Source organism: Epithele typhae (assembly GCF_022376455.1).
Source record: "Epithele typhae strain CBS 203.58 chromosome Unknown BXZ73scaffold_52, whole genome shotgun sequence".
Lineage (NCBI taxonomy): Eukaryota > Fungi > Basidiomycota > Agaricomycetes > Polyporales > Epitheliaceae > Epithele > Epithele typhae.
Window position 1 is genome coordinate 1 of NW_025954243.1, and position 24050 is coordinate 24050.

Sequence of the window (24050 nt, forward strand, 5' to 3'; positions counted from 1 at the left end):
CCACAACGTTGACCCACCCGTAGCGTCATCCTCGTGGACAAATCAAACCATGACATCGTTTGCAACTTCAAGTGGCCGACTCTCGCCGGCTTGACACTCGTGATGCTCGCCGTTACCAACACCATGGACCTACTCGAACGCGTCATGAATGGAGGACCGGCCGTGTTCGCAGTCGTTTCGGTACCCCGTAATCGTTCCAGATGTGCCCCAGTGCCCGTGTGTCCTCTTTATCTACGACGCGGGACCAGCACCAATTCGGCGGCTGTGTGGGACAGTACTCCGAATGGTCGTCGTACGCGCGTAGACCGGTTTTCCTAGAGATACAGCATGTCCCCAGATATGATTATCAATTCAAATCACGTGCCGTTGAGCTCAAGCCGCGCGCTCCAAATACTAGTGCTCCGTCTCTTGATCCTCCTCAGCTGTTAGACAATCTGCCTGATCGACTCAATACCGTTGACGATCTTCTAGTCGCTGTTGGCGTATGTTTATATTGCCTCCCTACTAAGTATAACTGCTGATGAGACCATCCTTGAAGTACGATGGAAAACGTGAAGAGCGTGCTGTCCATCGATGACGACGTCCTCCTCCTCATCTGTTCCTTCCTTTCCCGCAAAGACGCGCGCGCGGTGGCTTGCATGTCGAAATATGCATACTGCTTGGCGACACCCAGCACTCTTCACGACGCAAGTTATCCTTACAATAGGGAAGACTCCGAGACGTCTCGATGGGAGTACATCCTCGGACACGACAAGTACCTGGGTGTTCCCCGAAGGCGCTACCTTCGAGCGCTCTGCGTTTGGACCTATCCCAAAGACGAAACCGAGATGGCCTCCCTCTTAGAAGCCTTACCCTCCTTTTCAAACCTCCGGTCACTCCATTGCGGCACTCCAGCAGGCTGATAGAGCAACACCCACGCTTCGTCGAATGTATCCCCAACCTGGTACAGCTCACAGAGATTGAACTCCGGGATTTTTTCCGGCGACCCTACCGAGCCTCCCTGCCGTTCTCGCCGCTCCCCACCTCACTACTGTCACTATCTCGTTTCTGAAAGACCATGAAGATAACAAATACTGGGATGTTTCACAAGGTTTTGCACTCCTAACGACACTCGCCGCTCTCCCCTCATTATCCACCCTCTCCTTGATCTGTCCTGCCATAGGCATTCCGCCACGCTCTACCACCATGCGCACCATTCCTATGCTCTCATCTCTTCGCCACATGTTCATCAAGCTCCTCGTCCCGGAGGCGTCCGCAAACATCGTCGCGTACTGCCCAAACCTGACGACGCTCGAGTTGGGTTGCCAGATTAAAGTTCGTAAATCAGTTGAAACGGAAGAGGACGACCCTGCGCATCTCTCGCTGCTCACCAAAGACGCCTGGCCGTCCATCCACGAGCTTGACTGCTCGAGGCGGTGGTCAACTTCGTTCACGGACTGTCTTGGACGCGCGGGCAAAGTGACGATCCACGATGCGCACCTGGACCACCACGAACACTACCTCCCCATCCTCAGAAAGACCCGACCGTTCTTCCTGCGCTTGATGAACCTCAGATGCAACCTCCTGGACCCGTGGCCGTCCATGGACCAGTTCGAGACGGAGCAAGATCTCGTCAAGTACGCATGGAAGGAAGTGGCGAACACGCTTCCGCAGCTACGGTCATTGGTGTTGGGTTTATATCACTTCGATTTAACCGTTGAATTTGTGGTGAGCCCTCGCGGCGGCGTGTCAATTTTTGTCGACGGTCCAGCGCTCACACTTGGATGCTGTTACAGAACATGCTTCTAGACGCGCTCCGCCCTCTCCCCCTCGCGCACCTTTCACTCCACGCTCCCGAAGGACCGGTAGTAAAGGTTACTTATAGAATCATCATGGCTAACGAGAACAAAAGGCGTACCGACGAAGTGCGCCGGGTCGACACCCTCCGCGCACTCCCAGACATCCTCCCACGCGCCCTGCCGCACCTGCGGGTGTTCTCGCTTCTTGGGTGCAAGACGATTCTGAAAAGTACGGATCGACGCGGCGGGCGGTCGGTGCAATTACGGGAGTCGGGTTTCTACGCAGCGATCGAGGCGCAGGACGCGGTCGACGAGGAGTGGGGAGAGATGAGTTCTCAGGTTGACGAGCATCTGCGCGAACTGAGGCAACGAGCGGACGGACGGCGGGGCTTCGGAACGAGCGGTGGTGGTGGGTGAGGGAGAGTGCGAAGAGAGACGGGCGATCGAGATTTGGAAGGAGAAGGGCGAGTGGGCGCGCGATGTGATCGAGAGCGTGGACTTCCAGCCGGGGATCTCACTGGTGAGTGTCTCTCCCGCACAGTGTATTCAGGAGTATCTCACATGTACTTCCAGGAATGTTTTCTGATAGCTGGCGCTACGACCTGCATAGGGAGTGACGTCATCGTCAATAGGTCTCAACTCGTTCTCGCGTGCGCGCGTGTCTGTCGTAACTTCAACCCTCAGAGCGAATCGTCTCCTCAGATCAGTTCGCCGAGTGGACAAACCCCAACGTCCCAGCTCGAACTCCGGCATCCGGCTGTTCAGCGTCCGCACTGTCATCTCTCGAACCGCCGCGCGAGCGCGCTGAGGTTGAGCGCGGCGAAGAATCGTCCGGGGCGGACGGCTCGCGAGCTGGTGTGGACCGCTTCGCGTGAACTGGAGGAACGCGCCGTGAAGCGCGATGCTGAGCACCGGGAAGCGCCGCAGCCCGCGGATTGCATTGATCTAGCTCTCCTATATATGCGCGATGGCCGACGACGTCAGCACGCAGCCATGACTCGGGGAGCAGCGCGGGCGCGCGGGACTCACTCCTATCGCGGGGGCGCCGATTGCGTCTGCCGGCAGGGTGCACCCATCCGTACATGACCGGGATCTCCAAGCACTCGACGCGCGCCGCGCCGGTTTGCGCAGCATTCCGTGAGCGCGGGCGTGAAGAGTTCCCCTCGAGCTGCGTGAGGGCGAGCTGCGCGGGGCGCGTGCGTTTGAGGAGGAGGCGGCGGAGCGCGCGCGTTCGCATGTACCTGAGAACGTGGTCGTCGCTGCACGTGGTGCTCAGCGCTGGTGGGGGTCCAGGACCCGGGCAACTCCACCAAAGGTATGTCCAGTCGACCCGCGAAAATCGCCCTCGCCTAAGATAACTTGTCATTCGGCGCTAAGATAACTCGGACATACGTCTGTTAGGCGCCTTACCACGTGACCAATGACGTCATGCTCGCCGCGCACATTTTCCCCGAGTGTTCAAGCCCTTGTAGAGCCCACCGGCACTCTGAGTCGTTATTGTGCAGCATATTTGAATGTATGGTACATGGGTACAATACGTATGTCTCGTAATACACAAACCTACAGATGCAGGGAATGATACAACTGGTACTACACCGTGCTACTGCCACTGCTCGGGTTCACCAGGGTGCCCCGAGGGTCATTTCAACATGACCCGCACCGTCACCCACGCAAACGTGTACACCTTCCATAGAAAACCGCGTGTTATGTGCGCCAAGTGGAAGCGCAGACGCACGGAATGGGCGAGCGGCGAGACCAGGAGGTACTGGTAGTGCCGGTCCACAGGCCGAGCGTGGGGAGGCGGTCGTACCGTCCTCGTCCTCGCCAAATAATGGCTCGCGGGTCGGCCACCGGGGTTGGTGCTGCGGGGGCGAGGTGTAGCTAGCGTACGCCCGGGCGCTGCCCTTGACTCGAGGCGTCGCCGAGCTCGCTGTACGAGCGGCGCGATCTCGCGCCGTCGTCACCGACATGTCAGTACGGGCGGCAGTAGGTATCGCAGCCATACCCATACCCGCCTTTGAAGCTGGGCTTGGCGTGCGGCGGAACGCTTGCATGCGCCGCGCCCACATGTGTTGTGCTAGACCTCGAGCGTCGGGAGGATTAGGGAATAGCACGGGTACGGGTAACCCGCGCGGGTCACGGGTACGTACCCGTGCGGGTCGGGTAAGGGTACAGCTCCGTGTACCCGTGCTTGACCCGCACCCTGACCCGTACCCGCAGACTCCAGAGTCAGTGATGAGATTCGAACCACGTGAGGTGCGCAAAGGGGGATGCGAGCTCATTGAGCTCGCGCCGCGGGGAGTCAACCCAACGCGGAGAAGGCGGCGGAGTCCGGACGACTCGGAGCCGCCGGCGGGACTAGGACGAAAGACGCGTCGGCGGGGCTGAGAGTGTCGGGTCAGCGAAGAGAAGTGAGCAGCGCATTGAGGGCGATGGAACACGAGGCGTATCACAGAAGGCTAAAATGCGGAGGTGGTGGTGGTGGACTGACAGCCTGCAGCTGAGCGGTGATACTACGCATGCGGAGTCGCCGCTCTACAAACAGCCTAGACCACGCTAGCACCCACGCTCTGGCCCTTACATCTCGACCATTTCGCCTCGCGCACATATCAAGATTCGCCCGCGAGTACCCTAGGACATCCGCGGTAGCATACTCGGTAAGACGCGACGCACACGGCGCCTTCCGTGCACTCTCGCGGTCTTCACTGCGCGCACCTGGTGACCACCCGCGGTGCTTCCGCTTGCGATTGCACCCCGTAGACCTCCTCATACATCTTGAGTCATCTTTTGCTCTATTTTTTGTCCATTTTTTACTCCTGTACCCACTTTCTTCGTCCCCGTTCCCTCTGTCTAGGGCGCCGGGCCTCATCCACTCATACACACACTCTCTTGAGCCTCTTCCACCGTGTTTCTCATGTCCCTGCCTCAGATCCTGTGTCTGATCTGTGTGTTTTCGAGTATTGACGTTGGTAGAGTCTAGATATGCACTCACGCTGTGCGCGACGCTGATCCGCGTGCCGCGCGGCGCGCCTCGTACCGAACCACCTGGCTGCGATTGCGCCTCCGCCAGTCTGCGCGACGCTCCGACCGTTCAGTCATTAACGCACTCGCACAACCACCTCACGGACACACCTGCGCATTTTCGCTAACAATCCCCCACGCAACACGCATCGACGCGCACACCCCATGCTAGTCCGATGTCGCCGCCACTACATTGCTGCGTGCGTGTGGCTCGACCAGCAAGTATCGTCACCGGCCGCCAAGTACACCTTTCCCCCGCAGGTTAGCCCGTGTGTGCAACACACATGTCAATGTACGGGTTCTTGCGCATACTACCCCAATATATTGAACTACTTAACACGAGATGGACTGCTTAGACAAAGTCTCTCATAGTACTAAAGCCTCGCCTGGACCCGCGGGTCACCCGTACCCGCAATAGAGGGTAGGGTAGACGCCCAAACCCGTACCCGCAGACAAGGGTACGGGTACGTCGCGGGTCGGGTAAGGGTACGCTCCGGTTACCCGTACCCGACCCGTGCCATTCCCTAGGGAGGATCTGTGGGATGAGGGCGCTGAACGCAGGGGCTTACAGAGCGTACAGATCCACAAGGACTCGGACACGACGAGTGACATGAAGGTGCTGGTGCGGAACGAGTCAATGATGAGCCCCTATACGTGTGGATAAAGGATATCGGGGAGGTGGACGTATATGGTTGAAAGGGTGATCACCGTGAGCGCACCAGTAGCGATGGAAAGCACGGAGAAGTCGCAGTATATAAGGATAGGTCAGAGCGGGGTCGTGGGTGTGCAGGATAAAGAAAGGTGCGCACTGAGAGCCACTAGGCGGACGACCACAAGCAAGACCATGATATGTGCGCTTTGGGATTCTTGGAAGAGGAGGATGGAGTAGAGAGCGACAAGGCGAGTAGAAGTCGAGGTTGAAGCCGAAAAGATGTCTCGAGAACCGGTGCCGCGAAAACGAGGGGCCTCGTTGGCGCATCCTCCACAGTCGGCTGCGCTTACCCTCCCCATGCGAGCGTGAGGCATGCGGAACGGCGCGACCTGACACTGGCGGGTGAAGCTGTCGTTGATGAGTCGTGTCAATAGCCTCCACTTCTCGACTCCGTGCATATCTGCAATGACCAACACGTACCTTCATCCTTTCCGACCACCACTCGCATGATTCGCGTATTAGTCTGCCACCGTTTCTTGCGGTCGAATTTCTCTCTGGTCATCACATCTGCGGCGATCCGAGAGGGCCTGCGCGACGCGCATGCGCTGCGAAGCCTCGCGAAGAGACATCTGGGGTGGCTCACCAGCAGCTGCTTTAGCCACTCGAGCAAGTTCTCATTTGGGACCAATCTCCGGTGTGCGCCCTGAGTGAGTCGACGTTGCTAATTAGGACGTGCAGGTTGCGTGCAGGATGGTGGAAAGCTGAGACCGCCCATAAGCGCCGGCGTTCGGTCCCCTCGCATAGGATAAGTCCGGACATACATTATGGGCGTCTATCCCGATATGGGGCGTCTGCTAAGATAACTCGGACATACCTCGTTGCCTTTTATGGACACTTTGATAAGACAACGCCGGACATACCTCTGGTGGAGTTGCCCGGGTCCTGGGGGTCCCGACTCGCCATTGTGGCCATCGCGTGACCTTCGAATTGCCTGCCCGCCCGTCGCTCGCTTAACTCCTCTAAGCTCCTCACTGGCACAAGCCTGTCTCGCTGCGATTACAACGCTTGCTTGTTCTCTGTTCCGCGGCCAACGATGGCGATCGAAAAAGCAAGACTTCCAATGTCGACATCAAGTGAGACCGGCCGCGGCTAAGTCGCAGCATCTCCCAGCATACAAGTTCGAGACAAGACCTCGCGTTTGAGTGGTGCGCATCTCTGGGCCTTGAACAAGTGCATGCGTACTGCACGCCGCTGTCTCTTCGAGTCAATTTGCGCTGTGCACGACGCGCAGCCTGGCCAGATGGGTTGGTTGTGGTCGGTGCGGCCGGAAGGTTCCTGCCTGGTGCTATGAAGGGCATCTGTGAGTAGTTGTCGCTCTTCATCATGCACATCCCCACATCGTCCACCTAAGCCTCTGAATTCGCTACCTGTGATTGTTGCCCAGAACATCGCAATCATGCTCTCCTTCCCATCCTCTACACGACCAGCTTCATCCCGCTGACGTTGCTCCGCGTCATCCTCTCCAGACGCAAGCGTCTTCGCCTCTCCCCACCCGTGTCCGACGCCAAGTCCGAGGCGTCGAACTCCATGGACGACTTCCAAGGTCCCCAAGACCCCTCTTCGTCCTCCGAAGACGAAGGGAACGAAGACGACGACGACGCTCCGCGGATGCCCTCGCCTCGCAAACGCGGCGCGGCCCCACGCACTCCTTGCACGCCGAAGACCCCACGGACACCGCGCCGGCGACGGGTCGACTGAGCGTCGCTCGCGCATCGGACCCCACACTCGAAGGTGACGCTCGGGCGGCGGAAGAAGACGGTGCTGGCGGTGCGCCCGAGCTCCCGCTCCCTTGTCGCGAGACCGAGTATGGGCGGGTGTTGAAAGCGGTTGAGAAGCTGTTCGAGGATGGGAGCGGCGGGTGCATCTGTGAGTTCCTTCTTGTTTCGTGCGGTGTGCGCCGGCTAAGAGCGAGACAGACATTTCTGGTGTCCTGGGGACTGGGAAGTAGGTGATTTAAAGGCTTCTAATGAGCCCTCATGTGCGCGCATAGGAAGTCAATCCATTCTTGTATATCGAGATCAACAGCCTGAACATTCCTGAGCGTACGTTCTGAGGGATACATGCAAATTGGCTCGAAGGAAACTTTGCGACACCTCTGGCGGCACTTTATGAGCGGGCATCGGGTCGGGCACGCATGGTGAGCGTCTCGAACTTCTTCAGCGACCACAACGTTGATCAATCCGCAGCGTCGTCCTCATCGATGAATCGGCGTCGCCAGCACCATGGACCTACCTGAACGCGCCATGACCAGCTGTGTTCGCAGTCGTCTCGGTACGCCTTCCTTGCATTTCCTCGTTCACGCCTCTTCACGCCCATCCAGGAATGATCGCGCCCGACCTCGAACAGATAGTTAAAGCCCGGCTTGTGGCGGCGGCGGCCTCTCTCCACGGCCACGGCCACGGTGCTCGCACCGAGGCTCTCAAGTTCTCGTCAATGAGGTTCGCGTCGATCAGCGGTGACGCGCGGCACATCATCCACTGGCACGGGGCGGAGCCGGTACGGCCCGCAACATGCACCACGCGCACGGAGGACATGAGCGAGGTCATCAAGGAGGTGCAGAACTCGCCGACGAAGAGATACCTGCGCGAGCTTGCGGGCGCTTGATGCTCGCCGCGCTTGTCGAGTGCGCGCGTCTGCAAGGAGGGCGTGAAGGGGACCCAGTGGGGTGTAGTACGTCGTCTCCTCTATGCTTGTTGACTTTTTTTCATGTGGGTATCAGCTGCAGCGCCAGCACACACTCTTGCAGGGTTTGCTCGCGACGGACAGTCGTGACGACGACTGTTCGCGCCGGCTTTGTCCGAGTCAGCTGTGATCGGTGCTGGACTCGTTCCTCGCGGGGTCGCGTGGGGGTGGCACTCAACCTCGATTACGCCGAGGCGGAGCGCGTGGCTGGGGCGGTTTGAAGTGGCACAACGCCTAGATCGCCTGATGTACGTCTTACAAGGCCGGTTTACTTCCGTGCGGCTCGCAACCAGTTCTCTACCACGACTTCCCGGTAATCGTTCCAGATACCTCCCAGTGCGCGTGTGCGATCTTTGTCTGCGACGCGGAACCAGCACCAATTCAGCGGCTGTGTGGCACAGTACTCCGAATAGTCGTTGTGGACCGGTTTTCTCGAGACAATGGACACTGTCTGTCTACATGCAACCCGTGTGCATCGAGAGAGAGGTACTGCAGACTCTCAGAGTATCAAATGATTATCAATGGAGATCAAATCACGTGCCGTTAGGCTTGAAAATGCCACGTCTTCCACAGAGTGCTCCTTCTCTTGATCTGCCTCAGCTGTTGGACAATCCCTCCCTGATCGACTCGATCCCATTGAAGGCGGTTGGTGTATGTTGATATTGCCTTCTTCTAGGTATAACCGCTGATAAGATCATCCTTGAAGCACGACTCTGGAACACTTGAAAAGCATGTTGTCCGTCAATGACGACATCCTCCTCCTCATTATTTCCTTTCTCCACCCCGAAGACGCGCGCGCGGTGGCTTGCACTTCCAGATATGCATACTGCTTAGCCACACCCAACACTCTTCACGACGCAAGTTGTCCTTTCAATATGGGAAACTCCGAGACGTCTCGATGGGAGTACATCCTCGGACACGACAAGTACCTGGGTGTCCCACGGAGGCGCTACGTTCGCAGCCTCACTGTTTCGTGTGACCTTTCCGAGAACGAATACGAGATAGCCCGGTCACTCGTCGAAGTCTTACCCTCGTTTTTGAACCTCCGGTCACTCCAGTGCGACTACTCCAGTGGGCTCATAGAGCAATACCCACGCCTCGTCGAATGTATCCCCAACCTGGTACAGCTCACAGAGATTGAACTCCAAGAATTTTTTCGAGCGACCCTACCGAGCCTCCCTGCCATTCTAGCCGCTCCCAACCTCACTACCGTCACTCTCTGGTTTGCGCAAGACCCTGAAGATGTCGAGTCGTGGGATGTTTCACAAGCTTTTGCACTCCTATCGACACTCGCCGCTCTCCCCTCATTATTCGCCCTCTCCTTGACCTGTCCTGATATAGATATTCCTCCACGCTCTACCACCATGCGCATCATCCCTATGCTCTCTTCTCTTCGGCACATGATCATCGACAACCTCATCTGCAACGCGACCGCAAATATCGTCGCGTACTGCCCCAACCTGACCACGCTCAAGATAGATTGGCACGTTGATTATCAAGAGGACAGTGATCAAGAAGACAGTGACCTTGCGCATCTCCCACCGCTCACCGAAGATGTCTGGCCGTCCATCCACGAGCTTGACTGCTGTATCCCGTTGCCGAGCTCTTGTACGGGCCGCTTTGGACGCGCGAGCAAAGTGACGATGCACTATGCGCACCTGTACAACCACAAACATTTCCTCTCCATCCTCAGCGAGACCCGACCGTCATGCCTGCGTTTGATCGACACCGTCTACCATTTCGACTCCGAGCGAGGTCAAATCAATCACGCGTGGAAGAGACTGGCTAAGACGCTTCCCCAGCTGCGGTCGTTGCTGTTGTGGTTGCGCGACAGCTCGTTGACCGAGGACTTTGTGGTGAGCGCTCGCGGCGACGTGTCGACTCCTGTTGATGTTCCGCTCACACTTGGATGCCGTTGCAGAACGTGCTTCTAGACGTACTCCGCCCTCTCCCCCTCACGCACTTTTCGTTTCGCGTGAACACTCCCAAAACGTATGGCCCACTCAGCATGGCGGGCGTGAACAGATGCCGCACCCAGGAGGTTCGCCGGGTCGACACCCTCCGCGCGCTCCCAGACGCACTCCCACGCGCCCTGCCGCACCTGCGGGTGTTCTCGCTTGGACCGTGCAAGACGGTTCTGCGGGAGTGGGATCGACGGAGCGGGCGGCCGGAGGAGTTTTGGAAGTACTTGAAGCCGGATGTCTGCGCAGCGATCCAGGCGCAGGACGCGGTCGACGAGGAGTGGGGAGAGATGAGTGCGCAGGTCGACGAGCATCTGCGCGAACTGAGGCGGCGGGAGGACGAGACGGCGGGGCTTCGGAACGAGCGGTGGTGGTGGGTCGAGGGAGAGGGCGAAGAGAGACGGGCGATCGAGATCTGGAAGGAGAAGGGCGAGTGGGCGCGCGATGTGATCGAGGGTGAGGACTTCCAGCCGGGCGATCTCACTGGTGAGTGCTTCCGAGACTATGTGGGTTCAAGGAACTGATGCCGACCCCAACGTACAGGAATGTTCCGTGATAGTTGGCGCTACGAACCGTAGGGTTATCATTTCTTTCTCCGGTCTGTGTACAATGAAAGGCAAGATCTCCCAATTTGAAGACATCGCTTTATGTATACATACAAGGCTGCCCGAGCCCATACTACCATGCCTTCACGCCGTTTCCTGAGGGAGCGCTACCAGCTTCATTCCGCTGACCTTGTTCTCCTTCATCCGCCGAAGACCATCAGGAATTCCGCTCAGGCCTCCCGGTAGGAGCTCGACTTTGTTGGGCTGCGTGCATCGAAAGAGTTGGTATACACCCATCGTCGCAGCTGAACACCACGCACCACCAACACGCCGGTCTCCAGCCATCCGGTGACACGGCTAAACACCTCTACACCGATCTTGCGGTTCTCCGGTGGGTGCACTACGCCATACACCGACACCACCTTCTTCGTGTCACCATTCGCGCGCTTGTCCGCGGGGAGCACATCTGGCAGGACTAGCAGCAGCGCGCCGTCAGACGCAAGCGCGTCGTACGCCAACGAAGCGGTCTCCGTGCGTGAGACGGCGTCGTACGCGAACGTGACGGCTTCGCCCGCGGTGGCGGTCCGGATCATGGCGAGCGCATCGTCGTTAGAGAGCGCCCGGTCGAAGACGTGCGTTGCTCCAATGGCCCTCAGCATCTTGGCGTTGCGGGGCGACGCGGACGTGACGATGGGCGAGAAGCCGGCGAGCTTCGCCAGCTGGATGGCTAGGTACACAACGAGCAGTGAGCGCGAGGATGTAGAAACCGAGGACTGAATGCGCACCGTACTGGCCCACAGATGACGCCCCTCCAAGGATGAGGGCGGGCTTCCCTTTGAACTTCGCGCCGCCCTCCTCCCATGGTGCTGGGAAGTCGATAGACTTTGCAGCAGGGTCGTGGTTCCAGAGGCCGCAAAAGGCGGTCCCGAGTCCCAGCGGGATCGTCGCCGCTTGCTCGAAGGTGATCCCCTCCGGTATCTGCAGGAGCTAGGTTAGCCGTGAGGCGATAGATCGATATAGAGGTGGAAGGCACCTTGGCAGCGATCTCGGCTGGGACGAGGCAGAACTGCTGGAAAGTCCCGTGATCATTGTTGAAGTCGCCCTGGAACAAACTGGAGGTGGGGATCAGCAGCGAATCAGAGCGGCATCCGAGACGCACGTACATCTTGTCTCCCTTGACAAGGGTCGTAACGGCGGCCCCAACATGTTCAACGATCCCTGCGCCATCCATCCCAGCGATGAAGGGGTACGAAGGCGTGAAGTACGCCTCCGCCTGGTTCATCCAGTCGACCGGGTTAAGAGCGACGGCCATGACCTTGACGAGCACCTCATGCGGACCAGGGACGGGAATCGGTACGTCACCGACGACAAAGTCGCCGCCTTTGGAGTAGTGAACCAGAGCCTTCTGAGTGAGAAGAGACATGTGGTGAATGGGGAGGCTGACGGTGCGTCAAATGTTGAGTTGCGAGGTGCAATACTCTCGACAGCCGACGCACCTCTCTTATACACCATTGTGCGCCTAAACGTTATATAGGCCACTGTTCTGCAGCGGTGTACGAGGTGGATCGCAGAATGCCGCTGCGATTGGTGGTGGTTACGAGGTGACTCAGTCTGCCCCGCATACGTCCGTAGGTGAGTGCCACATGCCGGTGCGCAGAGGGGGCTATTGGCAATAGCGGGTCGGCGATGAACCCACTGGCCGCACATGCGCAAAAATAGTTCCATACAACTCCAAGATCACTCGGGGGTAATTAAAGCGCACGTACATGTTGAAATTGACCCCTCGTCTGATAGGTGGAATGAAATGCCATGTCAGGTCGGGAGTCAGCGGGAGTTCAGGAGCCCACATCTACTCCGACCAAGGCGTAGGTCAACGTATCGAGAAGTGCTGGAAGGAAAAGTACAATTGATGACCACTTCAGCGATGAAGAGGATTCAACATACCAGCTACCGACGATATTCACCGATGTTGGCAGATCTCAGGATGGCAAGGCTCACGAGAACAGTGGATAGACGTGGCTGTGGTGCCCCTCTGCGGACTCCGAGCAGTCACCCCAGCACCATGACAAACTGCGCGGTGGCTACGTCGACTGCTGAGTGGGACTGGCCACGGGTTCATAGCGAGAGCTGGATATCGCGGTGGTCGCTGGTGGGGGCATTGGCGTGGCCCGACTCGCCGTCGCGGCGTGAGAGAGTATCACGTCATCTTCAAACGGCCTGCGCGCTCGTCGCTCGCTCAACCTCCTCCTCCTCCTCTTTCCTCATTGGCACATTGCTTTTTTTCTCCTCTGCGTCCAAAGGTGAAGCTATTAAGATTTGAGGTGCATTACTTGGCTTACTCCAATTTCAACATCAAGTGGGCTCCGAGCGGACCGCAGCAGACAAGCTCGAGACATGCCCGGTCAGTGCGTACGACCATGTCTCACCTTCTGAAGACCTGCTACTCAGCCGCGCGGACCGCGTGCCGCCGCCCCGCCGAGTAAATTTGCGCTGTGCACGACGCGCAGCCTGGCCAGATGGGTTTGTAGCGGTCGGTACGGCCGGAAGGGGTCCGTCTGGTGTTATAAAGGGCATCTGTGAGTAGCTGTTCGTGAGCATCCCCATTGCGTCCACCTACGCCTCTGCATTTGTTACTCGTTATCGTCGCCCAGAACAAAGCAATCATGCCCTCCTTCCCATCCTCGTCATCCTTCCTGTCGGTGGCGAGCACCTCTACCGCCGCCCCCACGACGTCTTTACGCTCAAAAGCCTCCATCAAGGCTCTCCCACACTCTTCCGACACCCGCCAGCGCGAGCAAGACGTCCCATCCGAGCTTGCCTTCACTCGTCCGGCGCTCCCATCGAAGACGAAGTCGTCGGCAAGGTCATGGCCAAAGCGCTCTCTCGCACAGAGCTCACATAACACACAAGCAGCTCCCAGCGCGAGCCGACGAGGGCGGGTCAGGTGGCGCTCGAGGACGCGCGCGCGGTGGCAGTTCTGCGAGACGCAGCCCGCGCTATCAACGGCGAAGTGGGGGATCGGGGGCAGCGCAGGATTGATGCGGGGTTTGTGAGTCGAGCGCATTCTTTCACACTACTCGTTGTACCGTCACTCTTAAATTACCACTTCCCGACTACTCCGAGCTCAAGTCGTCTCCGGAGGGTGCACGACCAGCTTCATCCCGCTCACCTCGTTCCGCGCCATCCTCTCCAGTCCCTCCACAACCCCATTTAACCCCCCACGGAGCACCTCAAACCGCGTCGGCCTGATCGCGCCCTCCGCGATCCACCCAGGCAACCGTGCCGCGACCTCGCGCCCGAGCTCCCGCGCCCCGCGCATCTCGAACGACCCGTACGGGTGCACGGTGCGCTTCCCGTCGCCCTCGCGCTTCAGGTCCTCGATGCACGCGAGCGACATCGCCATGAGCGCCGCCGCGCCCCCGTCCGCGAGCGCCGCGTAGCACACGCGCGTCGTCTGCGGCGCCCCGATCGCGTCGTACGCGAAGGGCACGCCCGCGTTCCCGGTGATGGTGCGGATCGCGGCGAGGGCGTCGGCTTCGGAGAGCGCGCGGTCGAGGACGTGGGTCGCGCCGAGGGACTGGAGGTGCTCGGTGTGCTTGGGGGAGGAGGTCGTGATGATCGGGGAGAAGCCTTGCATGCGCGCGAGTTGGATGGCTGCCGGAGCGCACGGTCAGCGTCAGGGGGACGACGCGCTACTACGATGCCGGGGACGTACCCATTTGCCCGACGGAAGACGAGCCTCCGGTGATGAGCGCGGGCTGGCCTTTGAAGTTGTCGCCGCCGTCCTCCCAGGGTGCGGGCATGCCGGTGTGGCCCATCTCCGACTTGCTCCACATGGGCACGACGGCGGTCGCGAGGACGAGGGGGATGGTCGTCGCCTCGTCAAAGGACAAATTTTCGGGCATCTACGCGGCTGTTAGTGAGTGCACGGAAGTAAGTACGAGAACGGGAAGGCTGACCTTGATGACTAGGTCCGCGGGGGTCAAGAAGTACTCCTGGAACGTCGCGTGCTTCGGGTCCCACCCGCCTTGGCACATGCTGGTGAGAGCGATCAGCACGAAAGAAAAAGTCAGGTCAGAATACGCATGCGTACATTCTGTCGCCCTTCACGACGTTCTTGACGTTCTCCCCGACCTCGTCGACAAAGCCGGCAGCATCGAGGCCGCCGATGAAGGGGTACGTCTTTACGAACGGGATCAAGCCCATTTGGACCTTCCAGTCCGCCAGGTTGAGGGACGTCGCCATCACCTTCATTCGAACTTCGTTTGCGCCAGGCTCCGGAATGGGCTGGTCCGAGCGGAGCTCCCAGGGAGCCTTGAGCTCTGGGACAACGAGAGCCTTCTGCGTCTGAGGGACCATGGTTGCCGTAGTCGAGATGAGTAGTAGGTGGCTTGGGGGGAGAAGAGGGGGACGAGGATGTTGGATGGATCGAGAGCGCTGTCAGGCCCTTTAATACTGCTCTCGCCGGCTGCGACGGCTCATGGGAAGAGTGGGTCAGTGCACATTCGCAAAATGCGGGACCCACACTGGTAAACGCAGGAGAGTGAGAAGGCGTTGCGGAGTGGCTCTTGATCCACTCGGATGTCGAGCAGTTGATCCACTAGTAGACCGTCACTCCGCTGCATCGCGGAATTCCGCCTGTCGCGGAGCGGCGCCTAGGCTAGTGTCCTTTTCGACAAGGCCTTGCTTCTTTAAACCACTAAGAATGGGCCCGTAAGTAGTGACGCTCCCGCGTCCCGACTGGCGTACGTGAGAAGATAGTTGGAACTTGGCACAGGTTGTTCAGTCAGCTCCGGAGGTCCTGTGGGGCTTGCAGTGTGAGGCTGACAGCCTCAGTGCAAGTACCCGTCGAGAACGGGTGGATCTTCGAGAGCATGTCGCTCGCCAATAGAGTCTTCATAGTAGACCTGGACAACGTCTGAAGGACAAAACCACCTGACTCCATGGATATTCCGTCAGTGATGGAGGTCAACTTCATCTAATCTAATCTATACCAACCTTGGCGCCGAGATAAGCTGCAACCGCCTCCTGTTTCTGCTTCGTCACGTCCCACCACGACGTAGAGTCCACAGGTAACACACCATCAAAAACAGTTTACGTGCATGTAATCTAACGAAGGTTGTCCATTTTTAACAGGTGGATGCTCCTAATTTCGAGTGCGACTTTGCACACTTGTCAAACCCGGGCCTTCGACGGTGCTCGTCATTCTCCAAGTCAAGACTCCAGGGCAAGTGCTATCTTGTGGGCGTTGTTCATTCAAACGTAACAATCCATTCATCTCCAGGTTTCCTCCATGGAATCTCCCATAGATCGTCTCGACGATGATGTTCTGCTCATCATCCTCTCCTATCTCGAGAGGCGAGATCTCTGCGCCTTGTCGCTCACCTGCAAACACTTCCATGTGATCTCCTCTCCAAGAATCTGGAAAATCCTTCTGATAGATCGGGATTTCTTCGTATCCCGGTGGCATGAGAATATCGGCACCAACGCTCATTATGTTCGTGAGATGGTGATCCGTGTCAACTTCGACAAGCCACCTACACTCGCCGATGTCTTGTTCGCAACGACGAACATCCGTTCCCTCGAGGTATCCTATCTGTCTCTCCTATATAACGACCCGCGTCTTTCTATGGCTCTCGCAGGGCTGCGGGAGCTGCGGGAGCTCTCTTGCGGTTGTGTCGAGGACAAAATGTTGCAGATGATCCAAAGTATCCCCTCTCCCAATCTCACAAGCCTCTGTCTAGGCTATGAAGAGAAATCAAACGTTTGCGAATACCTCCCCTCCCTCATCTCCGCCATCGGATCCTTCCCTCGCCTGTATGCTCTCATTCTAGCGTTTCTCAAGCCGACCACCGCTACCGACGTCACCGGGTACCCGCCATTCACCTCCATCCGGCAGCTCACCCTCACCTGGGTCACCGAGCCTGTGACTGACATGATCTATCTCTGTCCCGACGTCACCTCCCTGGACCTTGGTGTCGACTATCCTCGCCAAGTGGACCCTCACGACTCCCGACCGAGATGGCGCCCCTCGCCGATCCCTCGACTCACCCTCACGGCTCCGCGCATGCGGGCCAGAGACCTCATTGTCTCGTTGCTGGAAAAACCTTGCGCGCCACACACGTTCGATTCTCCACGCCGTGGGAGCTCACGACGGACGGTATCTCGTCCACACAGGGCGGATCCGTGTACCGACTCACGCGCATCCTCGACGTGCTCAAGCCGCATTCCCTCTGACTGGAGATATCGATGACGTGGGGCACCAAGCTCTCTGACCCCACGGGAACTCTCTGGCAAGAGGTCGCCGCGGGCGCCCCGCGCCTGCGTGCGCTTGTGCTTCATGTGGAGTCATTCAACGCCGACGACGCCGACGACGAGGGGTATGGACTCCCCTGGTGGGTCGCGCTCCTGATTCGAGTACTACGCCCCTTGCTCACCGATATCCCCCACACACCAGGATGCGCTCGTGCTGGAGCTCGCCCGCCTCCCGCTCGTCTGCCTCCATCTCAAGGCGGACCCAGAATTGTTTGAGTGGAAGGAGGACGTGGAGCGCCCAGAGTTGCCCGAGCGGGACGCGGAGCGCCAGCGCCTCCGCGCGTTCGCCGCGTTCCCCGGGAGGCTCGCCGCGGCCATCCCCACACTGCGCGTGGTGGGGATATCGGATGGGTGGCGCCAGTCGAAGGGCATGCGGTCAACGCGGTGGTGGCGCGTCGAGCGCGGCGACGACCACGGCCACGGCGCGTCGCGGTGGTTGGTTGAGCTCTGGCGCGAAGACGGGGAGCGGGCGCTGCGGCTCGCGCAGAGGAGGCGTTTTGTACGTCCGATCTTGACGGTGAGGAGATGGTCCTATCCCCGGTTTTATCCAGCGGCTGACTTTCTTTCTTGTAGACATCTACTCGGAGAAGTGCCGTTACGTGCGGGGTTGAAAGTTGAGCATGAGCGCATGAGCAGAGTAAGCCTCGCGTCCGAACCTGTGAGGGAACCGCGTGTACTTATGTCGGACATTGGACGGACTATCGACTATGACACCGGGCTCTCGTGGGATGAAGATGGACCGGACAGAGTACCAAACGACACCCTTGAGTTGCCGCCGCGTGCTCCATCTCTTCAAGTCACCATTGAGAGGTGAGATTGCCAGTTTTGCACCGTGGGACCGTATTGGATAATCACTCAACGTGAGCCTTACTGACCCAGACCCACGCGTCGTCAGATTTCTTCGACCCAGACTCGATACCCTTCCTTGAAACCCAGCAATTGTGCGTATCTGCTGCACTCTGGCGGTGAATAGGTGAGCTCTTCGTTCAGCGTGGCGATGCATAGAGACGGCCCTGGTATCAGGTCGCACAAGTTCGGTAGATGGTAGCGATTTGAACGAACGCTCCTCGTCCGCGATCCCGTCCATTGTTAGGATTGGGTTTGGTAAACATGGACGCTTATCAGTCCAAACTCTGTCGTCGGACCGCTCATGGTAGCATGCTAGCACTTTTCCCGACGACTCGCCGAGACGCAACGTGGCCTGTCTGTCTCCCTCGTATATGATCCCACGTCTGACGTTCAGCACAGGATCTATAGCATTTCTTCTTCTGAGACCATCCAATCCTCACCGCGCTGGTACCACCGAAAACGCCCACAGTCCCCCCGCCGACCCAATAGTGAGCAACGTCTGTCCACTCTGAAGCTATATAGTAAGAACTGATACTGTACAGATGCCGTCTCTAGTTGAAGACGTCCTCTTGGATGTCATGATGATCTCCGATAACAAGACCATTTCTTGTCTCATGCGAGCAAACAAGTCTCTCAACTATCAAGGAGCGAAATACCTCCTGAACACAGACATTGTCGACCTGTACCGAAGCCGGGACCTGGACTCGCTCATCCACTTCCTCGACGCTCATGGAGGCTACCGAATTCCGTTCCTTAAGGGTATCTGCCTGGAGATGGATCCCCTCCAGCGGTCGACCGCACAGCGCCTAGATGGTCTCTTGACGAAACATGCTGATAAAGTGTCCATGAAGAAGCTTCACGCCCGCTGCCTCGAGTCTCTGCTCACGTCCCACCCGTTCCTCTCAGATACGTTTTCGCGCCTTTCCACGCTCGAAGATCTCCGTTTCGGTCTGATGGGCATCCTCGGATCAAAGATGCTGCATAACTTCCAGTCGAAAGTCAAGGTCGCCAACCTCGAATGGATGCCGACCCCTAAGTTCGATCACACCAACCACGAGAACATGCACGCGGAAGAGGATGCTCGGAATGCGATCCTTGTGGTCAAAAACTTCCAGTCCTCACTCAAAAGGTTGAAGACGAACCGTGCCCAGCTCCAGCGATTCGACGGGAACAACAACTTTAAGGAAGTCTATCCATGCGTCACGGACCTCGAGCTCAGCAACGTCGTGATCGACTCGATTAGCACAGTTGCCGTCGCGCGCGCGTTCCCTAACCTCGAACACCTCGACACGGGCACGAACAACAACTGGATCAGCGACCGCGACGAGCTCGACGACCAGCACGAGATGAACGTCATGGAGCAGACGCAGAAGGGCTCCTGGAGGTCGCTGAAGTCCGTCACCTCCGGCCTCGACGATCTGTACATCCTCAGCCCGACCTGCCACATCCACGGCGTCCACATCTCCGGCCCGAAGATGCACATCCGCTCTCTCCGACGCATCCTGAAGCGCACACGGCCGGTCCACTTCGCCCTCTTGCAGTACGAAGGCAACCTCTTCACGCCCGGCCTGACGGAGATGTTGCGCAAGCCGTGCGTGGAGCAGGTCGAGTGCTTCGAGACTGTGATGCGCCTCGGGAGCGCTCTCCCATCGGATCTCATCGATGGACCCGCGATGGTGGTCAGTTCCTCCTTCCAAGTTCTTCCGCGTCTGGATCCGTCCGCTCATCCGCCGTACGTACCTCCAGAACAGCTGGGTCACCGGCATCAGCGGGCTTCCGCGCCTGCGTGTGCTCGCGCTCGCGCTTTATTGCTCGCTCACGCCGCCGGGCTCCCTGGCCGCGCCCGTGTCCTCTCGCGCTGAGCGGTTCTTCAGGGCGCTCGACTTCGACGCCCTCGCGCAGCGTCTCTTTTCAGCGATCCCGACACTGGAGACGCTTGAGCTCGCGATGCGGGGACTGTGCGGGCGGGAGCCAGTGTTTCTGCGCCGCGGACCGGAGAACAGGGAATTCGAGACTGGCGCGGCGTTCACGGTGCATTTGATGGACAGGCTGTCGGAGTTCAAGGGGTGAAGTCGAAGGAGCAGCCAAAGCAAACAACCTTGCAAGCTCTCGGAGCGGGGGACACTTGAAACAGTTTGTTCGAGAATGTGGTCTTGTAGTTGTAGTGCTTACTGGATGTATCTCGTTGAGACAAGGCAAAGGTGCTCAAAGTGCACAGAGCAGGAATCGAACGCGAGACGCCGGATGAGGGCCCGGGAGCCGTACCGGACGATCGATGATGTCAGCTGAGCAGAGTGCCTTGCTGCAGAACCTCGGGGATATGATAAGATGCATATGGAGACCGGTCAATTGCTCCTTGTCCTCCGTCCTTCCTCGTCCTCGTCCTCCCACCCACCTCCATGGCTGCGTCTGACCCTGCGTTCACGCCCATCCTCCTCACCCTCCCCTCCCTCACCCCGTCGCTCGCCCTCGAGGTGCGCGACTATGATTCAAGTGCATGTATGCACCACTCTGATTTGCGTTCTTCCGCAGGTCCTCCCGGCCGGGCTCACCTTCCATCGCCTGTTCGTACAAGCAGATGGCAAGGTCGGACATGTCCCATCTCTCTCGACGGACCCGTCTCACATTCTCTAGACGCACGACATCCTCATAGGCCCCGAGGACCCCACCGGCCATCAGACCCAGAAGTACACAAACACCATCATCGGCCGCTACTCGAACCGTCTCCCCGTCGGCACCTTCGAGCTCGAGCGCAACGGGTTCAAGTCCACCGTCACCCCGCAGGCGAACGAGAAACCGACGGTCTCTCTCCACGGCGGCGTCAAGGGCTTCGACCAGTACCCATGGGAGCCCCTCGTCGACCCCTCGGCTTCGGAGCTATTCACCCCCGCCGAGCTCGCGACGCTCCAGACTCGCGCGCCGTCGTCGATGATCTTCAAGCGGATCTCCGAGGACGGCGAGGAGGGCTTCCCAGGCACGCTCCTTTGCGAGACGCTTGTCGCGCTCGCGCAGCCTGAAGGCGCCCCGGCGCAGACCGCGGACGGCACGAAGGAGTGGAATCTGGGGAGCGTCATCGTCGTGTATCGAGCGAAGCTGCTGGACGACGGGAAGGTCACTCCAGTCAACTTGACTCAGGTGCGCACTCCCTCTTCCTCTGCGTGTGGTGCATATGCCGACCGATGCGCGCTCGTGGACAGCACTGGGGCTTCAACCTCGACGCGTCCCTTCAAGAAGGCCCGGAGACGATGAGCGTGAAGGACCACACGATCTCTATCAAGGTGCGTGCATCAGCTTGAGGTCGTGTGTCCTCCGACCAACCCCACGCGGGCCGTCGCAGGCCGATCACACCGTTGAGATCGACAAGCACTCCTTACTGTCGACGGGCAATCTCCTCGCGGCGACGGGCACGCACCACGCGCACGCAGAGAAGTCGACCGGGCGCATCGGCGAGGCGTTCCCCGAGAACGGCTACGGTATGCACGTCCTCTCTACGTTCATGCGCATCCCCCGCTGAAGCCCATCCGCGCACAGACGAATTCTACGTCTTCGCGCAGCGCGCTGCGCCCCCTCCGCCGAGCGTCGTACCTGTGTCGGAGATCACGCCTGAGGTCGATCTCGTGGGTGCGGCGATGGCGCGGGACGGCCCGGCGGCCGCGGAGGTCGTCTCGCTCACAGGCGGCAAGAGCGGGCTCCGGATCAGCTTCGCGACGAACCGTACGTGCTTGTGTACTCGCGCGCTCGAGGGAGTACTCATCCACTTCCACCCGCAGAGCCCGGCGTGCAGTTCTACTCGAACAACTTCTCGGATCCTGAGAAGACTGCGCGGAAGAAGATCCACGGCGGCTCCGGTTCCGTTGGGATGGGTACACCCCCGGATGTGCGTCCTTTTGCTCTCCTTCTAAACGCGAGGCTGACGTCTGTGCGATGCAGCGGCTGCTTTCCTGGAGTTCCATGCGCCTCTCGCGGCGTGGATGAACCCCGCGACACGCGGCCCCACGGGCGAAGGCGAAGACACGCTGCTCGCGTCTGGGGAGCTCTACAACAACTTCACGCGCATGGACGTCTGGTACAAGGCTCCCGCGTGAGGCACGGTTTGGAGCGAGGGACGTCGCGCTCGATCTATGAATTGTTGCTCGTATATACTCACATATAAGTGGAAGAAGAGGATCTGTACGGGTATCAGAGGATGTATACATATATCCACAATGTAAGACAATCTATACCAGGGAAACGCTAGTAGCTGCTGCTTTTGCGGGGTTGGACAGGCAGATTGGATCGCTTCGTTGGTTCGATTCGTCAAGGGAAATGAACTGAGTAGACGCCCGCGCGACATGCCGCCGCACCCGCTCCGCGACTTGCCTTGCACTTCTCCTCCCACCGCGCCTTCCATTACCCTCCCTCACACTCGCACAGGCCCAAGATGACTACCATTCGGGCGTTCAAGGCGACAGACCTGTTCAAGTTCAACCACATGTACGGTCCTGCAGCACACGCGCATCCTCCCGTCTTCGCTGGCACTCGCTCACAAACGCTCGGACAGAAACCTTGACCTCTGGACAGAGACGGTGGGCGCGCCTTCGAGCTTGGACAGGATATGGAGACGACGCTGAGACTGGTGACGCCGCAGTATGCGATCACCTTTTACCTCACCTACCTCTCCCGCTGGCCCGACATGTGCGCGGTGAGCGCGACGCCGCAGGGGCGGCTCATGGGCTACAGTGCGTTCCCTTCCCTCCTCCTCTCTTCCTTCCATGCTCAATCCCGCCGTCATCTCCTTCTCCTTCCCTTCCCTCGTCCCCTCACAGTGATCGGCAAGGCGGAGGGCCAAAACCTGGAGCGGCACGGGCACGTCACCGCGCTCACGGTCGCGCCCGAGTACCGGCGGCTTGGGATATCGCGCCGGTTGGTGGCCTTCCTCGAGCATGTGTCGGACGAGGTGTACCGGGGCCTGTTCGTCGACCTCTACGTCCGCTGCGTGAACCTGGCCGCGATCGGGATGTACGAGGCTTCGGGTACAGCGTGTACCGGCGCGTGAGGGGGTACTACGACAGCCTCGGTTGGGGATGGCGCCGCGGGACGAGGAGGACGGGTTCGGTGAGTGTTGCTTTTTCGCGAGGAGGAGGAGGAGGAGAAAGAGGAGCGTGGCTCGAGGCGGGGTGTCATGTTGGCTTCCCTCCTGTGTTTCGGTGTTGCTCGTCTGGTCGGCCGTGTCGACCTACCGTCTCCCGTTCTGCCGGCGTCCGTTGCCGTCGGGGCGTCTCCCACTGGGACAGACTGAATCGCCATATCTCTCCCTACCTCCGGTGCTGACCTTGTCCTCCACGTGCAGACATGCGAAAGCCTCTTACACGAGATCCGATGCGCCGCTCCGTCCGCGCGAATGGTCGGGATATCGTGGTTGGCGCGAACGAGGTCTCGTAGGCCGACTCGCTCGGCGTTCTGTGATACCGATCATGATGATGTGTACAACCCCCGCTCTAATTCACTCGTTTCCGTCGGCATCGGGTGCGCTTGGCGGTGGTCACCTTGTATCAAGCAGGGGTAAGCGCATTCACTTGCGATTTCCGGTCCCGGCCTCTTACACATCGAATGGAGCATGTCGACCTCGAGGATTTGCTTCAGTGTCCCTGGCGCAGAATTTAAGTCTCGCGGATACTTCATGTACGTCCTGTAGTAGTGGAATGTTCCTGCAACAACAAGCTTGGTGAGCATCTCGGCTGGCGTGGGGCTTTTGTCGCAGTAGCTCGCCATATGTTATGACAGAATATAATTGATCAGAAAAACTGGGCGCCAAAATGTGCAAAGGCAAGGAACACACGTGCTCGGCTGCAAATAATCTCTTCTTATGCCACTCGCCCGCTTTTCTGCTTCCAACGCACTCCCGCCCGACCACGCCAGCGCGGGAAGTTCCAACGCTCGGGCAGCGCTCGCGGTAGAAGTCCGCACGGAGGCGAACCGGAATGGACACGGCCGGAGGTGAACTCGGACGGGAACAGCAAGTCGTGCGTGCCATGAGCGCAGGATGACTTGCTCCGTACGTGCTTCTTTCGATCCGGGCAGCCCCGCGTTTGGTGTGATGATGCTGACTGTGGGCAACTGGTGGGAATAGAGAGGACAAGCGGCGAGCTTCGATTGCACTGTCCGTGCGAGACTGTCGGGTCTGACACTGGCAGCACATATATATACC

At 58.9% G+C, this 24050-nt stretch overlaps 9 protein-coding genes across 9 annotated transcripts; 7 read left to right on the top strand and 2 right to left on the bottom strand.

Moving 5' to 3' along the window:
- Positions 1-1185: 1185 nt before the first annotated feature.
- BXZ73DRAFT_79955 (uncharacterized protein) lies at positions 1186-3550 on the top strand (the record flags this gene model as incomplete). Its single annotated transcript, XM_048023190.1, has 7 exons — positions 1186-1707; positions 1776-2187; positions 2389-2757; positions 2844-2915; positions 3055-3093; positions 3284-3316; positions 3405-3550. 7 exons carry the CDS (start codon positions 1186-1188, stop codon positions 3548-3550), a joined length of 1593 nt encoding a protein of 530 aa, XP_047874619.1.
- A 3724-nt stretch (positions 3551-7274) lies between these two features.
- BXZ73DRAFT_51996 (uncharacterized protein) lies at positions 7275-7564 on the top strand (the record flags this gene model as incomplete). The annotated part of the gene is made up of 2 exons (XM_048020730.1): positions 7275-7436; positions 7502-7564. Coding segments are annotated over 2 exons (225 nt in total), but the record flags the coding sequence as incomplete, so codon positions are not given.
- Positions 7565-7733: 169 nt separating this feature from the next.
- On the top strand, positions 7734-8115 carry BXZ73DRAFT_79956 (uncharacterized protein; the record flags this gene model as incomplete). The annotated part of the gene is made up of 2 exons (XM_048023191.1): positions 7734-7782; positions 7832-8115. The coding sequence occupies 2 exons, from the start codon at positions 7734-7736 to the stop codon at positions 8113-8115; spliced, it is 333 nt and encodes a 110-aa protein (XP_047874621.1).
- Positions 8116-9068: 953 nt separating this feature from the next.
- On the top strand, positions 9069-10732 carry BXZ73DRAFT_104463 (uncharacterized protein; the record flags this gene model as incomplete). The annotated part of the gene is made up of 3 exons (XM_048015888.1): positions 9069-10049; positions 10115-10640; positions 10698-10732. 3 exons carry the CDS (start codon positions 9069-9071, stop codon positions 10730-10732), a joined length of 1542 nt encoding a protein of 513 aa, XP_047874622.1.
- A 111-nt stretch (positions 10733-10843) lies between these two features.
- BXZ73DRAFT_79958 (GroES-like protein) lies at positions 10844-12122 on the bottom strand (the record flags this gene model as incomplete). The annotated part of the gene is made up of 5 exons (XM_048023192.1): positions 10844-10963; positions 11020-11426; positions 11485-11677; positions 11733-11811; positions 11863-12122. The coding sequence occupies 5 exons, from the start codon at positions 12120-12122 to the stop codon at positions 10844-10846; spliced, it is 1059 nt and encodes a 352-aa protein (XP_047874623.1).
- Positions 12123-13823: 1701 nt separating this feature from the next.
- On the bottom strand, positions 13824-15058 carry BXZ73DRAFT_104465 (GroES-like protein; the record flags this gene model as incomplete). Its single annotated transcript, XM_048015889.1, has 4 exons — positions 13824-14353; positions 14415-14604; positions 14659-14737; positions 14793-15058. The coding sequence occupies 4 exons, from the start codon at positions 15056-15058 to the stop codon at positions 13824-13826; spliced, it is 1065 nt and encodes a 354-aa protein (XP_047874624.1).
- A 934-nt stretch (positions 15059-15992) lies between these two features.
- BXZ73DRAFT_104466 (uncharacterized protein) lies at positions 15993-19933 on the top strand (the record flags this gene model as incomplete). Its single annotated transcript, XM_048015890.1, has 7 exons — positions 15993-16694; positions 16943-17098; positions 17157-17513; positions 17894-17955; positions 18333-18351; positions 18406-19542; positions 19610-19933. The coding sequence occupies 7 exons, from the start codon at positions 15993-15995 to the stop codon at positions 19931-19933; spliced, it is 2757 nt and encodes a 918-aa protein (XP_047874625.1).
- A 329-nt stretch (positions 19934-20262) lies between these two features.
- BXZ73DRAFT_91827 (galactose mutarotase-like protein) lies at positions 20263-21948 on the top strand (the record flags this gene model as incomplete). The annotated part of the gene is made up of 8 exons (XM_048026127.1): positions 20263-20337; positions 20396-20449; positions 20498-20998; positions 21061-21141; positions 21201-21336; positions 21395-21577; positions 21634-21744; positions 21794-21948. 8 exons carry the CDS (start codon positions 20263-20265, stop codon positions 21946-21948), a joined length of 1296 nt encoding a protein of 431 aa, XP_047874626.1.
- A 335-nt stretch (positions 21949-22283) lies between these two features.
- On the top strand, positions 22284-23284 carry BXZ73DRAFT_91828 (N-acetyltransferase; the record flags this gene model as incomplete). The annotated part of the gene is made up of 6 exons (XM_048026128.1): positions 22284-22336; positions 22475-22581; positions 22669-22861; positions 22882-22894; positions 22915-22957; positions 23193-23284. The coding sequence occupies 6 exons, from the start codon at positions 22284-22286 to the stop codon at positions 23282-23284; spliced, it is 501 nt and encodes a 166-aa protein (XP_047874627.1).
- Positions 23285-24050: the final 766 nt, after the last annotated feature.